This window comes from Pelodiscus sinensis, chromosome 3, assembly GCF_049634645.1.
Source record: "Pelodiscus sinensis isolate JC-2024 chromosome 3, ASM4963464v1, whole genome shotgun sequence".
In the NCBI taxonomy this organism is placed as follows: Eukaryota; Metazoa; Chordata; order Testudines; family Trionychidae; genus Pelodiscus; species Pelodiscus sinensis.
Window position 1 is genome coordinate 194,316,664 of NC_134713.1, and position 16,330 is coordinate 194,332,993.

Here is a 16,330-nt window from a genome sequence, read left to right on the forward strand (position 1 = left end):
TTCATCAGTCTATGGTGAATGCAGAGGATATATTCACAAGGAAGAGAACACTATACGATCTTAAATCCTTTCCTTTTAATGACCACAGCCAAAGTTTTCCCCTGGCTACAGATGACATAACCAGGGTGTCACCAGGCTGTCAGGACTGGGAAGGAGGGAAAGAAAGAGAGAAGGAATTGTTTTCTGTGCCCCGGTGTGTGAGTTTTTGATCTGTGCCTCAGTCCCCCATCTGTAACACTGGGATAATAATTCCCCCTTTGATTGGACTGTAACCACTTTGAGTCAGGAGCTGTCTCTGACAGTGGATTGGTACAGTGCACTGATTTCAGTTCTAGCTTCCAGGTGCTGAGTAATAATAAAACAGAGTGATTCAGGCCATTTCAACTCTTTGAGACCTTGATTTAAGGCTCACTGATGTCAAAGGGAAACTGTAAAGCCTGTCTACTAAGGCATTTTTCTTCAAAATCCTCCATCCCTGCATTACCTGTCATGTAGCAACCCCCGGTGGCTGTATTGGCTTGAGTGCTAGCAGAGTCCAGCTGCCAGCTTTATTGCCACAGCCTTGTCTAGACCGCTGAGAAGCGCAGTGATTAAAATGCTAGCAGTCTACGCCAGTGCGCTTGCTGCTGTGACCACTGGGGGAGCGGAGCTGGTGGGAGATTTGAAGCAAAATGCTGAAACAGACAAAGCCGGAGTGTTGGGCAATGGGAATGTTTGGTTTGCGAGCTCTGTACCTGCCTTTTAAACAGACAGGGTAGCAGGGGCCTATGTGGGTGAGAGGGCTGCAGAGTATAACGGTATTAAAGGGAGACAGCCTGCTCTAAGACTAAATGAATCTTTGCTGCATTTATGGGGCAACTCTCAAGCAGTGCTGGATTTATGCACAAGCTAAGCAAACTGCAGTTTAGGCTTCAGATTACGAAGGGCCTCTCAATAAAATAAAATGACTAGTTTTTAGTTGTAGCCTCATTTGTGTATCAGTATACGTGCAAATCTCTCTTTACATATAAAAAAGTTTTTCCTGCTGGATGACAATGTTCCTGCTGGGCGACAGAATGACGTCATCAGCGTCAACAGGTACTCTTAGCAAAAGTGGCCAGAGAGAGGCGGGGTAGGTGAGAGTAGCGAGCAGAGGGCGCAGCCCCCTAGTAAAACTTTATTATTTCTATTTTCACTGTCCTTTCTGTTACAATAATATCAGTTTTGTGGTAATGTTATGGGGCCTCTTAAATTTGACATATTTTAGGGCCTCCACATGTCTTAATCCAACCCTGCTTTCAAATGAGGCATTTAGGGTGTTTTATGTACACTGCAGGAGCTGAGTGATGATACTTCTATGAGGCAGGAAAACCTTTCTATGCCTATTTCAGAGATGGGCAAACCGAGGCACAAAGAGGTTAAGTGACACATGGCCAAAGCTCCACAAGAAATGAGCCCTAGAGATGGGGCCTGGGGCAGTTTTCTACCTCCCACCACAGAGATTTAGTTATGAGACCTGTTGTGGCCCATATGTTAGGGGAGATCTACCCTCCACACAAAGTCCGATGGGGCTCCATAGGCCTTGTCTACACTACAGGGATTGACGCTGCTGCGATTGATCCACTGGCCATCAATTTATCATGTCTAATATAGACATCTCTGAGTGTGCTCCTGTCCATGCCGATACTCCACCAAGAGGAGAAGAGTAGCTGGCGTCAATGGAAAAGCAGACCCCAGGGACCCAGATGCCATGGTAAGTATGTTGACTTCAGCTGTGCTATTTGCCTATCTGAAGTAGATGGGGGTGTGGGTAAGTGTAGACAAGGCCTCAGATTCCCTTTCTGTCCACACACAAATCTGTCTCTGGGTCAGCAAGCACAAAGGACCTATCTAGGGGCCTGCGTGGGTCCCAGCCTGGGTTCCCAGTCCCAGCTGGGTTATTTTGCAGTGTGTGTGTGGGGGGGGGGGCAGCTCAGGCTGCAGACCTGAGTCAGGTCAGTGGGGCACCAAATGGAGGTGCAGTTAAGGCAGGGCCCGGCTCCCCCCACTGTGAACCCGGCTGTGACCCCTCCCAGGGCCCTGGGAGAAGACACAGCTGGAGAGGGAGTGGAGCTGCTGAGGATCCCAATGAGTGCAGCTGGAGTGTGTGTGTGGGGGGGGGGGCTTCAGATGGGCCTGGGGGAGCCCAGGGCCCCGTTCCACCTGGGGGAGGGCCACAGGGGGGCGGCGGGGACCCCGTTGGATTGGCCCGAGCCCAGACCCCCCCTAAGGGGGGGGGCAGAGAGCAAATGCGCAAAGCGGGGACACTTTCTGGCGGGGGGGGGGGACTATGAGACTGGCCCCTCGTATCGCCTGCTGGGACCGCTGCACCCCCCCGGCCCAGAGCAGCCCAGGCCTGGCTCTGCGGGGCGGGGGCGGCGTGCGGGGACACCCCCCCCCCCATCTGGGGAGGGCGGCTCCTGCCCTCCGCGCCCGCCCCTCCGCGCCGCGTGTGGCTGCCTCCCCGCCCCGCGCCGGGGCTGGCTGAGCGGCGGCCGCGCAGGCTGGGGGCTTGACTCGGGCGCTCCGGCTGCCAGCGGCTCCCGCCCGTGGCCCGGCCCGGCATGGACTAGGCGGCCCGGCACGGACCCCTGCGCCTCGGCCAGCCCCATGGAGGAGGCGGCGGCGGAGAAGCGGCGGGCGCGGCGCTCCCGGCCGGAGATGCTGCTGCTGCTGCCGCCGCGCGGGAGCCGGGCTCGCCGGAGGAGCCGGCAGCTGCTGCGGGCTCCCCTCTGCCTCGTGGGCTCGCTCACGCTGCTCCTGGCTTCCCTCCCCAGCTGGGCTGGGCTGCCCGGTGAGTCCCCCCCCGGCCCGGCCGGCGAGAGCCCCTGTGGGGGCGGGTGGGGGGCTGGAGCCGGGGGGTTGCTCTGCTTCCTCGGGGGGGCCCTCTGGGGTGCGGGATTTCCATGTGCCCCCTGCGAAAGTGCGTCCCCCCTCCCCGGCTGTGCGCAGTGGGCAACACAGCCCATGTGGGCTGTAGCTTCCCGGCCGGCTGGGTGAGACTGCAGCTCCAGCCATGCCCAGGCGGGCGCCGGGGACTGGAGAGCCGCTCCCGGGGGTAGCGAAGAGTCCCCACGCGGGATTCTTCTCCTGGCAGGTGGGCTGCTCCAGTGACCCCCCCCACCCGAAAGAAAGTGAGGGAAAGTTGTGGTAGCTGCCTCCCTCCCTTCCTCCCTAGCCTTCTGCCCCTAGCTCCTACCCCCACCTCTGCTGCTGTGCCCACAGCCACTCGTGTTTCCTATAGCCCCGTGAAGAGATGCACAGTGTCTTTCACATGCCTCCACATAAACTGTGATGTGAGTGGTGCAGGTTATTAGGCAGCGGGTGGCCCTGACTTCACCTTGTGCTGTCTGCATTAACGCGCCTGGCTTGCTGGGAGTGTAACAATAACTAATCCGGACAGAAGGCTGGTGCCTTTTTGGCATGTCTAAGAAATGGCTTTTGGATCCCGATCCCCCCCTTGTTTTGATTATTACTGAGATCCCATCGCTTGTGCTGATATTGCCAAGGGATTGTCTGTATTCTGCATTCTGTGTGCCTGTTTCGGATCTCTTTTTTAAAAATTTCTGTAGTCGTCAGTGAGATTGACAGACCACTTTAGGGTGCATCTACACAACACTGTAACGTGAAATAAGATGTGCAATTTGAGCTCTGAAAATTGTGTATCTTACTTCGATGCTACTTAGGAATAGCTTATAGCATCTATGTAGCACCAAATTTTGAAATAAAGTGCTATTCCGAAACATCCCTTATAGACCTCGTAGAATGAGATTTATAGGGACGTCGGAATAGCGAGCCTGAAATAACCGGCTTGCATGAAGATGCAGGATAGCTATTTCAGGATACGCCGGTATCCCAAAATAGTGTTGCACGGTAGATGTACACTTACACTCTGCGCCTGTTTAATTTCCACAGCCTCAGATCTGACTATCAACACAATCCCACTCCTCACACTTCCCAGTCCTGGGCTTTTCCTGAGATGACATAACCAGTCATGGAAAAATGAGGTAGTCAGATGTGCAGAGGAAGCTACCTGGATTCAAATCCCTCTGCTAATTTCACTTGTGAGCTAAGCAAGTTAAAACCCAGGGAAGAACTGTACATTTAATCACTGTTCCCCTTGGTCTCTTAAATTCCAGGATTGGTGAATGAATATTGACCACCTGAAGAAGAAAATTAGTGCTCTTTAAACATAACCTCTCTAGTACAACATAATGTTAGAATGGAATATGTCATGGTTAAGGTGCTTTAACAATGCCTGTTGAGAGTCCAATCTAAAGCACTGTTAGAGTGAAATTTAAAATGAAAGTTTGTTGCTTTGGGGGAGCTTCATTTGATTTGAGCAGCCTTTGCCTTAATCTCAAGGTGACCATGAAACATAAAGTATTCACTTGTCAAGATGTCTTCTCTATTAGTTTATTTTAAAATGTGATCGTCTCCATATGTTTTGCTAGTTCCACGGGTTCACTTGTCAACACTGATTGCCACATGGGGACATAGTGAATGTTACATGTTTGCACTGATGTGACAGGAGAGAAACTTTCTGAGTGTATTTGCATGAGTTGCGGATATAATTGTGTTCACTTGAGCTGTGGTTGTATAATTCTAGCTGAAAAGGTATTCAATTAGACTTATTTAATCCTCTCTGTGCAGTGGGTCTTAATGAGGTAAAAGTCTGTTTACAGCACTTCACCCACTGTGACATAAAATAAATTCCATGTCAGTTCCTATGTTGTCTAGTGTGATTGCAGCTTATGCAGTCGTGTTCAGTGAGTTATACAGTAGCACTGTATTCTGCTTTCAAATTTTAGGTGGGAGATAATGAAATGTTTGGCTTTTTGAGAGTGAAATTCATGGCACTGCAGCCAGTGGCCTTTGGAAACCCGCAGGAAAGCTGGGACAATTAGGATCCTATTCTAGAGGATTTGTCAGAAACTTGAAGCAGTTCAGTGTGTCATTTTGTATTGAAATGATTTCTGGAGGAGTGACGTTTGATTTCAGGTGTTCCTTGACCATCTCTTGCTTCATGTTTTCAAACAGCGATGAAACACGTGGCACATGGAAATACCACACGGTATTCTCATTAGGCTATAGCATTTGATTAATATTTGCATTTAAAGCAGAGTTGTTGACACGAGTCCCACAACTTGAACTGGAGTCCGACTTAAGTCGCCTAGGTGACTCGACTTGAGACTCGACTCGGGTTCATTGTTTGTGACTTGAGACTCGACTTGAGACTTGCTAATTTTGTTAAATCGACTTGGTGAAAAAATTGTTCGAAAATGCCAATATTGATGGCTTGTACAAAAGTGACTTGACATTTTTTAAATTAATATTTGAGACACAACTTGGGACTTGACTCAAAAGTGACTTTAGGGACTTGAGACTTGACTTGAGACTTGAACTGTAGTGACTTGAGACTCGACTTGGACTTGACAATGACGACTTGAAGACAACACTGATTTAAAGTATGCCAGAGTAAGCAAAAATGGTGCAAGGCTATTTTTCTTTATGTGCAGTACAATGGCTTAAGTTTGGTCCTATGTTCATAGTGTTTGTATAAAATAAAGTGTTAGGTAGTTTTTGGTAGCTAGGAAAGGTTGTAGAAATCCTAAGAATGCTTCAATGAAGAATTTTATTTCTTATGTGTACAGCAATGTTTTGAAGGATTGTTGTAATTTTGGACATAATGCCCTTAAACTATGAAGGTATTTTTTTTGATCTTCATGTTTTTTATTAGTGCTGTTTCTTCTTAAGCATGTCCATTGCTCTTTCTGCCTTGAGAGATCAATGTAGGATCAGAAAAGACAGAAAACATCTTCACTATAAATACATGCGGATATCTTCCATTTATATAAATGACTTTCCTGTAAGCTCTCCTTTGCTTTAAGAATTTTGACACTGATTTCAGTGGAACTGGGATTTCACCCTCTCTCTATATCAGTTGCATAACATAACACCACTGAAATGCAGCCACCTCTAAGATGGAACATAGCAGCTGCTTACTAGTGCACAGCATTACTACACAGCTGGTATTAGAGTATGTGGAAAACGGGAATGCCTTGTCCTTTTTAAAATGTAAACGTAGGGCAAAATTCTCTCTGATCTGGAGTGTGAATTTCTGTTGCATATTTTGCACTGGTTGAATGCAGTTTCTCCACTGATGTCAACGGGAATGCCATATGTGGAACAAAGGCAGTTCATGCCATGGAGATCTGTACTGAGATTAGAGGGAAGTATGACCATACTTTGTTTAAATTGTTCAGAGTGTTCCGCACTGGGCAGCAGGCACTAATAAATTCTGTCACCGCTGGCCCCGGTTTTGTCTTCATTCAGGTTTGGGAGTGTCTATCAGCATTTGTAGCCAATGTTACTTAAAGACTGATCCGAGAGATGAGAAATATCATTGAGTATCGCACACGCACCATTGTCTACACATCAGCAAGGTGGCCAGATGGAGCTGGGGGCAAGTACATTGTGCACTCAGGTCACAAAGGGGGGGATTGTCAAAAGTGCCAAAGTGATTGAGGAACACAAATCCCATGGACTTGCCAGTGGGACTTACGCCCCTAATTCACATAGCTCCTGCTGAAAATTCCACCGACTGCTAATATCCAGCCTGTATGTGGTAGCTTGGTTGTATGTTGCAGAAGAATTTCTACACTAGTATATTTTAATGATTTTTTTAATCTGTGCAAAAGGTGTGCAGTTAATTGGAAAATGGGACCAGATACAAGCGATGGGCAAATTATGGCACCTTTCTGTTGGTTCATTCGTTATACCATTCATCTCCGCATTGTAGCCTACTCAGTGTGAGTAAGATTATTTCAGTTTAGCCCTATGGTGTTTGTAGTGTCTGCTTGATTATAAAGTGGATGTAAGAGTTTCATACAAGGACAGAGGCCTTGGTTCAGTGAAGTACTTAGGCAGGTGTGTCTGACTTTCAACACATTAGTCGCAATGACTTTGCTGGGATTATTCATGTGCTTAAAGTTACACAAGTGCGTAAGTATCCAGCTGACCTGAAGCGAGCTTGCGGTTGAAATGGAGATGTGGAAGCAGTCTCAGTTCTCATAATGCCGTTTGGATCCAAGTAAGAGCACACTAATACAATACACTCTTTGAATCGTCTAAACTCCATTTAGTACATGTTCAGTTTGTCCCTGGTGTTACGTTTTTCTTTCAATCTCTTCCGCTTTTCTCAGTTTTCCTGGCTGTTCTTTTCACTCACCTCTCCCCGGAGACATTCGCAGCGCTGTGGCCTGAGCCATCGCGGTGGGACTCTTTACCGGGGAGAACTGGGAGAACTGACAGAGAGCTCACACGACTGTGCAGATCCTCCTGATGTTACAAGATTTTTACAACACCCCGAAGCCCAATAAAATGTGAAACGAGCCTCTGTCTCTCACACTTCCCCACTACGAATGTAAATATTCACTGTTCATTGCTAAGGTTTGGACTAGGGATGTTAAATATTGGTTAATTGAATAGTCAATTAACCTCATGAATTCTTATCGGTTACTATATTCTACAGTCCCCGGGGTTGGGGCTGGCAGCCAGTGCACTCTGGCCCCATTCCCGAGGAGCCCCCTGCCATTCTGCGCTGCTGCCTCTGATACAGAGGCAGCAGCGCAGGGTGCTAGGTGGGAGCTGGTCCAGAAGGGGAGCCAGTTTAAAAACCAGTGCCCCTTGGAGACGGGCTGCGTGTCACCCCGCACTGTTACCTCTCATACAGAGGCAGCAGCACAGGGTGGCAGCAGCCCCCATCTGGGGGGTGCTGAGCTTCCAGACCCAGCGTGAGCCAGAACTTAACTAGGCTGCCTTCCTGCCCAGGTCCTAATACACTTTAAATGCAGAGTTGCAGTAGGGTTAGGTCGTGGACCCAGCATGAGTCAGGACTGAGCCAGGTTGCTGGCCATCCTGCTAAAAAATTTACTAGTATGGGCAGGGGGCGATGCATGTAGTCTATAGCATTAACCTATAAGCTTTTGTTTATCAGTTAACCAACTACACTATTACATCCCTAGTTTGGACTGAGTCTAATTTCTCTTTCTGCGTTTGCACGTAAGCCCTTCTGTCTGCCTAAAAGAGTCTTAGGAACACAGGCTAGAGGAGCGCTGAGGATTGCAAGCTGTCCCTAAGAAAGGATTCAGAGGGACCAGTAAGCTCAATGTTTTGATAAATCAAGAGTAACTATCTTCATCTTTACTACGTTTTTCCAGTTACAGACTACCGTGGCTACCCCTCTGTAACTTTTCTATGTCAGAGAGGTAGCCGTGTTGGTCTGTGTCTGTAAAAACGAGTTGTCCTGTGGCACCTTAAAGACGAACAGATTTATTTTGGCATCAGCTTTCGTGGGTCAAAACCACTTCACCAGAGTGTTTCTGCCGAAGTGGTTTTGACCCACAAAAGCTGATGTCCAAATAAATCTGTTAGTCTTTAAGGTGCCACAGGACAACGTGTTGTTTTTACAGACTATGGCCTACCGGCTAGAGGACTAAACTGGGACTCAGAGGACCGGAGTTCTGGTGCTGCCACTAATTTGTGAGGTGACACCGAACAGTCACTTTCCCTCTCTCTGTTTCCCCCTCTTTAAAACAGGGATAACGGTACTGCCATCCTTTGTAAAATACTTTGAAATCAACTGATGAAAAACACTATATAAAAGTTGGCTGTACCTACCCCTTGTGGCTCTATTTTCGTACTAGGGCTTACCAGTATTAATGTATCAAGTGCATCCTCTTGGCATCATATTCTCCTCTAGGCAGTTGGGTGGAACTTTCAAAACGCATCTTGTGCAAATGGATGGAACTCCAAAGTCACAACGTGCATTTGCTGTGCCCAGCCATCAGTGTGCATTGAGGTCCCTGGCTCTCCCTTCAGGCCGGTATTTCAGTCAGGAGTCCGTGGAGTCACGCTGGGGTAATGGAGATCAGTCCCGTGTCTGCGGTGTTCGAGCGTGACTGAGGGCACACAGCTACCCTGTTCCTTTCAGTGGCTTGGAGGTCAGGCAGCGTTTTAGATGGGTCTCATTACCTGTAGCAATATTTACTGGTTCTAAGACTCTCCTGGAGTGGGAGGCAAATCCCAGGTTCCAAAATCCTGCGCTTGGGATTTTTTCCCCTTGCTGATGAGTCTGACTCTGAAGTAGGGGTGTCAGATGGTTTAACCAAAAATACCAAACATCCCCACCCCAACCCCGAAAAGACCACTGGGGAAAAAATTCTGTTGAAGGGAAAAAAAAGGGGGGAGACCAAAGTTGTTGAGCAAAAAAAAAAAAGACCCCAAGAGTTGTTAAGCTTAAAAAAAGCATTGTCCCTTTTAGAAATGCTTTTGAGGCTTTTTGGCCCTAACAAGCTGCCGGTGGCCACCTGCCATCTTGCCTCCCTGCACCGGGCTGGACAGCTCCCCTGTAGAACCCGGTAAGCACCCGGGATTTTCGCCTCGGGCCAGGAAAAAAATCAGAAAATACCAGACATTTTAGGTGTCTGGTATTTTCTGTTTTTTTTTTCTGTGTTTTTTTTTTTTTTTTTTTTTTTTACTGGACAGGAGGTGAAAATGTCGGACTGTCCAGGTCAGTACTGGACACCTGGTAACCCTACTCTGAAGTGTGTTTTACAGGGGAGGTGGTAGGAGAGAATTCTTCATTGCGCAGACTGTGATGATTCCAGTGTTTCGAGGGCAGGTTTCTGAGTCCTGGCCATTGGGATGTTGGCCTCATGTACAGGAGAAAAGGGGAAAAATGCTGCCCCGGGACTGTTTTAATTGCTTGTGGTTTTTTCCCAGCGCTTTGGAATTGCTGGGCCCAGTTCCTCAGCCCTTACTCGGGGAGTACGCTCATTCAAGCCGACGGAACCACTCACACGATTTAAGGGCTGCAGGGCTGGGCCTCTGGGGAGTTTTGCTCTCGCTTGAGCCGTGTTGAGCGTTCAGAACAAACTCTGAGCCGCGGCCAACCTGGCAGGCTGTGATGGCTTTCGCCTCTCCTTTTCAATCCAAAATTCAGGCCGCTTTTACAGGAGAGGCAGTCGTGTTCCACTGTTTGATCGTTGTGGGACAGGGCTTCATGCCTCATTATTTATTATTATAATGAATTATTATTATTCATGCTTGTTATGATTGCATACAAGACAAGAGGGAGGCCCTGTTGCACTGGGCAGCGTGCAGACTCAAAGCGGAAGATAGTGTACATCTCAGAGAGCTCAGGGTGTAGTTAGAACAACTTCAGGGCTGGTCTAAATTACACTCTGCCTCCTGGCCTATAGGACATAGGAAGCCGCAGCGCCTTGCACTGTCTCCGTGTCCCTGACATGTCACTGATCCCTCGCCTCTGATTTGGTGGGCAGTAGGGAGCAAGGGCTGTGTCAAGTCTTTCTGCCGGTTCTCACTGGCGGGGATGCCCCAGTGTTCCACCTCTGTTGAGGCCCCTTTATTGCTGCTGGAGCAGCAAAAAAGGGCCATTAGCATAACTGGGAGGTAGGCCCCTGTTTCTTAGCCTGAAATTAAGTGTCAGCGGAATATCTGGGTCTGTTCAAGTGGAGAAACTCAAAGCAAACTTAAGGGAGCGTGTAATGAAACTTTAAAGTATTCACCCCCCCACACATACCCCCGTCCAGAATGAAACTGCATTTGTATGTGACTCTGATCCGAACCCTGATGTGTTGCTGTAGCTGGTGCACTCCAGGGAATGGAAATTTATGGTCAGAAACCAGGGTGGGCGTCAGGCCAGAGCCCGATATGTGACCTTTTCTGCAGGGAGTTGGTAAAGCCTTGTGAGAAATTACTTGTTTGTTTGTGTGTTCAAGGCCCTAGACTGACAGCTCTGGAGAATGAAGTTCTCTGTTCAGCCACAGGACAGCTTTGGCGGCTGCAGTGCTCACAAGCTGCTCTGCCTGGCCACCTTGGTGGGGCCACCTTCAGCCTCCCCCCCCCCCCCGAGTAATGCACCAAATCACGTGCGGAAGCCGGGGTGGACAGCTGGAGGTGGTTTGCCAGGGTTAGCCCTGGCGGGTGACCAGCGCTTTATTTGCACACATGCCCGCAGTACAGCCACTTGCAGCTCCCATTGGCCACAGATCGCAGCCATTCCCAGCCAATGGGAGCTGCGGGAAGTGGTTTTCCAGTCCGCGCCTTTAAGTGCCTTTATGAGTGCGGTGTTGTTGTGGCCCTGTTGGTCCCAGGTCTCTCTAAGTGGCTTTGATGGAATTTAAGCTCATCTTTAACGTTAGGCATGTTAGGGGGGGTGACTGCCCCACGCTGGCTGGAAGGGGCTAAAGTAGCCTGGAGGGAGCCTGCGCAGATCCCTGGCCAATCGGAGAGGAACTTTTAAAGACCCAGTCAGGGTGTGGCTTGCTGGGGCAGCCCTGTATAAAAGGAGCTGCTGAGCAGAGAGTGAACAGTTAGGCCTTAACCAGGAAAGGGGCAGGACCTGGTTACCAGAGAAGCACCTTCGGGAGAGCAGTGCTGGGCAGGCTGGGGTGGGCTAGAGAGGGAGACTCCAGTCTGATACCTGCCAGGTTGTTGGCCTTGCTACAAGGGCCAGAAGGGTGCAAAAGGTCCACAGGGGAACTGACCCAGAGAACTAGAGGCGGTGAAGGGAGAGCGAAGGAGGGCAGGACAAGGCTGCTGTTGGAGGGTCCCTGGGTCGGGACCCCGAGTAATGGGGGGGCTTAAGTCCCCCTACCGCCTTGCACCGTGTCTAGCCACTATTGATGTGTAGCCTGGAAGGACTTGCCCCCAAAGTGAGGGGCTAGACTGAGGCAGGCACTAGACTAAGGACTGCTGATAGCCCCCTGGAAGGGGGAAAGAGCCCATTATGGTGGGCAGAGCCCCAAAGAGGATGCCATGATCTGGGAACGACACAGGCCCGGAATGCGAGTGTGGCGCCAAGTCAGGCCAGCATGACTGAACCATTCCTGAGGGGTATTAGTCCAACCTAGTGGCTCTCAACCTTTCCAGATTACTGTGACCCTTTCAGGAGTCTGGTCTGTGTTGTTACCCCGGGTTTCACCTCACTTAAACCACATGCTTACAAAAATCAGATATAAAAATACAGAAGTATCACAGCTCACTGTTACTGAAAAATGATTGACTTTCTCATTTTTACCACATCATCTATTATATATTTTGAAGAGTTTGTTTGTTTGTGGATTTGTTGTGCAAAATAAAGTCATACCTCGGGATTACCTACCAATACCAAATTTTGCCTAAACAGTCCTGCCACTTAAATGAGCTGAATGCACTACTCTTTACATTGGAAGATCTGGGTGAAATATTTAAATAATTATTTTTGTTTTTCATCGGAAAGAAGTCATGACTACTATGATTAGTGTTTATAAAAAATATTTGCTAACAAAACTAAAATTGAGTTGCCTATTCAACCGTTGTTTTAGTGCAAAGAAAATTGTTACTTTTCCAAATCACAAAATAATTTAAATTAGTTACACAAAGAGTAATGGAAGCTTTACGATTTTCTGATTCAAATGTACTATGTATGGTACAATAAAATGAATAATGTTTGAAGTTGAAATCCTACAAATGTAAACCTGTCCTTTTACTTCCCTTTTGCAACTACATTAATAAGAAATTCTATTACATAGATTTAATTTCTTGAACTTTCCTAGAAGTGTAATCTATGCAAAGTGACTTTGCCTGGTCACAGCAGGCCTCACCTACTAGTTATGAAATAAATTATTTGGGATATCAATATTGTACTTGCATTTCAGTGTATTGTATATAGAGCTGTATAAACAAGTCTCTGAATGACATTTACTTGGTACTGACTTTGCTATTGCTTTTTATGTATCCTGTTGTAAACTAGCCAAATATCTATAGGAATTGATGTATCCCCTGAAAGACCTCTCTTGTCGTGTAACCCCAGGGGATGAGTTCTTCTGGTTGAGAACTGTTAGGCTAACCTACTGTTAAAAGTCTCCACAACTGCCCTGGAAAACTGTTCCAGTGCTGAGCTGTCTTATAGTTAGAAAGTGTCCCCAAATATCTCACGGAAACCTCCCTTGCTGAGGATGAATGTGGTTACATCTTGTTTTACCTTCAGTAGACCTGAAGAACAAGTGATCTGTCCTCTATCTAGCAGCACTTAACATATTCGGAGACTTACCAGGTCCTCTTCCGTCTCCCCCCATCTTCTTTTTTCAACACAAAAAATGCTCATTTTTTTTAAACTTGTCCTCGCAGGTCAGGTTTTTTAAACCATTTGTCATTTTTGTTGCTCTCTTCTGGAATCTTTCTAAGTTGTTAACATCTTTCCTAGTGAGTGGACTCCCCTCTGGCTGAGACCTCACCAGTGCCAAGTAAAGTGGACAACTTCCTCCATTGTCTTAAATACAACCCTCTCATTAATGCATCCTACAGTATTAGCCTATTTTGCAACTGCATCGCATTGCTGACTGATATTTGATATTCAGTTTGTGATCCGTGCTAGCTCTCAGTCCTTTTTTGCAGTACCACCTGCCTAGCCAGCTAGTCCCCATTTTGTAGTTGTTCATCTGACGGTTTTCTTCATATGTGTAGAATGTAGCACTTTTCCCTATTGGATTTCTTCTGGCTGGTTTCAGAGCAACTCTCCAGTTTATCCAGGTCTAATCTTGCCTTCCAAAGTGTTTGCAACCTCCCTCCCCCCAGCTCATATCAGGCATTTTAGAAGCCTGCGCTTCACTCTACGTCATCAACGAAAATGTTAAATGGTACCAGACCCAGAATAGTTCCCTGTGGGATCTCACCATCTATGTCCTCTCAGTTTGACAGTGAGCTATTTTAAAATTGCTCTGTGAGTATGGTCTTTCAGCCAGTTATGCACACACCTTATTGTACTTTAACCATAGTCCCCTAGCTTCCTTATGATTCTGTCATATGGGACTGTCAAAAGCCCTTCTAAAATCAAGATATATCATGTCTGCTGCTTTGCCTGCCTTCAGCTCCGACCATCCACCATTCCAGTAATGCTGACAAAGAAGGCAGTTAGTTTGGTTTGGCATGATTTGTTCTTGACAAATTCCCTGTTGGCCATTCATTATAATTCTGCTATCCTCTACATGCTTACAAATAGATCATTTCATAGATTTATAGAATCTTAGGACTGGAAGGGACTTCAAGAGGTCATCAAGTCTCTCATTTCCTGCGCTCACGGCAGTACCAAGCACCATCTAGATCATCCCTGACTGGTGTCTGTCTAACCTGCTCTTAAATAGCTCTAATGATGGAGATTCCACAGTCTCCCCTAGATTATTTATTCCAGTGCTTAACCACAATGACAGTTAAGAAGTCTTTCCCTATGTCTAGCCTAAACCTCGCTTTTTGCAATTTAAGCCCGTTGCTTCTTGTCCTATCCTCAGAGGTTAGGGAAAATAATTTTTCTGCCTCCTCCTTGTAACAACCTTTTTAGGTACTTGAAAGCTGTTATCATGTCCCCTCTCAGTCTTCTTTTTTCCAAACTAAACAAACCCAGATCATTCAGAATAGTAATAGAAATGTAGCCGTGTTAGTCTGGGGTAGCTGAAGTAAAATGCAGGACTATGTAGCACTTTAAAGACTAACAAGATGGTTTATTAGATGATGAGCTTTCGTGGGCCAGACCCACTTCCTCAGATCAAATAGTGGAAGAACATAGTCACAACCATATATACCAAAGGATACAATTAAAAAAAATGAACACATATGAAAAGGACAAATCACATTTCAGAACAGAAGGGGGATGCGGGGGGGGGGGGGGGAGGAAGGAAGGTAAGTATCTGTGAGTTAATGATATTAGAGGTGGGGAAAGTTAGATGTCTGTGAGCTAATGGTATTAGAGGTGATAATTGGGGAAGCTATCCTGGTAATGAGTAAGATAGTTGGGGTCTTTGTTCAATCCGCCCCCCCGGAGAGTCTCGAATTTTAACATGAATGACAGTTCAGAGGATTCCCTTTCAAGTGCAGATGTAAAAGGTCTTTGTAGAAGAACGCAGGTGGTGAAGTCGTTGAGACAGTGTCCTTTCTGGTTGAAATGGCAAGAAATAGTTTTTTCTTTGTGATCTTGTCTGTATCTGTTTTGTGGGCATTAATCCTTTGGCGAAGTGTCTGAGACATTTGTCCAATGTACATAGCAGACGGACATAGAACACCACTTGTCATCATCTACAACCCCCAACTTAAACCTGTCCAACACATTATCAATAAACTACAGCCTGTACTGGAACAGGATACCATACTCCAAGAGGCTCTGGGAGACAGACCCATAGTCTCCTATAGACAACCACCTAACCTCAAGATGATTCTTACCAACAACCACAGGACATACCACACTAATACCAACCCTGGTACCTTCCCTTGCAACAAACCCCGTTGCCAACTTTGTCCGCATATTCATTCTGCTGATACCATTATTGGACCTAACCAAGTGAGTTATAAGATCAAGAACACATATTCCTGCGCATCCAGAAATATAATTTATGCTATAATGTGCTGAAAGTGTCCGTCTGCTATGTACATTGGACAAACATCTCAGACAGAACGTCTCAGAAAGGACACTGTCTCAACGACTTCACCACCTGCGTTCTTCTACAAAGACCTTTTACATCTGCACTTGAAAGGGAATCCTCTGAACTGTCATTCATGTTAAAATTCGAGACTCTCCGGGGGGGCGGATTGAACAAAGACCCCAACTATCTTACCCATTACCAGGATAGCTTCCCCAATTATCACCTCTAATACCATTAGCTCACAGACATCTAACTTTCCCCACCTCTAATATCATTAACTCACAGATACTTACCTTCCTTCCTCCCCCCCCCCCCGCATCCCCCTTCTGTTCTGAAATGTGATTTGTCCTTTTCATATGTGTTCATTTTTTTTAATTGTATCCTTTGGTATATATGGTTGTGACTATTTTCTTCCACTATTTGATCTGAGGAAGTGGGTCTGGCCCACGAAAGCTCATCATCTAATAAACCATCTTGTTAGTCTTTAAAGTGCTACATAGTCCTGCATTTTACTCCAGATCATTCAGTCTTCTTGTCATAGGTCATATTTTCTAGTCCTTTATTAATTTTTGTTGCTCTTCTCTGGACCCTCTCCAGTTTCTCCACATCTTTCCTGAAATGTGGTGCCCATCGCTGGACACAATACTGCAACCGAGGCCTAATCCGTGCAGAATAGAACAGAAGGATCACTTCTCTTGTCTTATAACACTCCGGTTAATGCACCCCAAAATCACGTTGGATTGTTTTGTAACAGTGTTATATTGTTGAATCATATTTGGCATGTGGTCCACTATGGCCCCTAGATCCCTTTCAGCGCTACTCCTTCCTAGACA

General features: G+C 46.8%; 1 protein-coding gene across 3 annotated transcripts in view; it reads left to right on the forward strand.

Annotated features, from left to right (window-relative positions):
• The first annotated feature begins 2,319 nt into the window (after positions 1 to 2,319).
• Positions 2,320 to 16,330, forward strand: part of SLC24A3 (solute carrier family 24 member 3) — a 341,570-nt gene continuing 327,559 nt past the window's right edge. For all 3 annotated transcript variants that reach the window (XM_075925771.1, XM_075925773.1, XM_075925774.1), the window contains exon 1: positions 2,320 to 2,812. In XM_075925771.1, the coding sequence (XP_075781886.1) occupies positions 2,629 to 2,812 (184 nt within the window). In that variant the 5' untranslated portion in view covers positions 2,320 to 2,628. The remainder of the gene's footprint in view (positions 2,813 to 16,330) is intronic.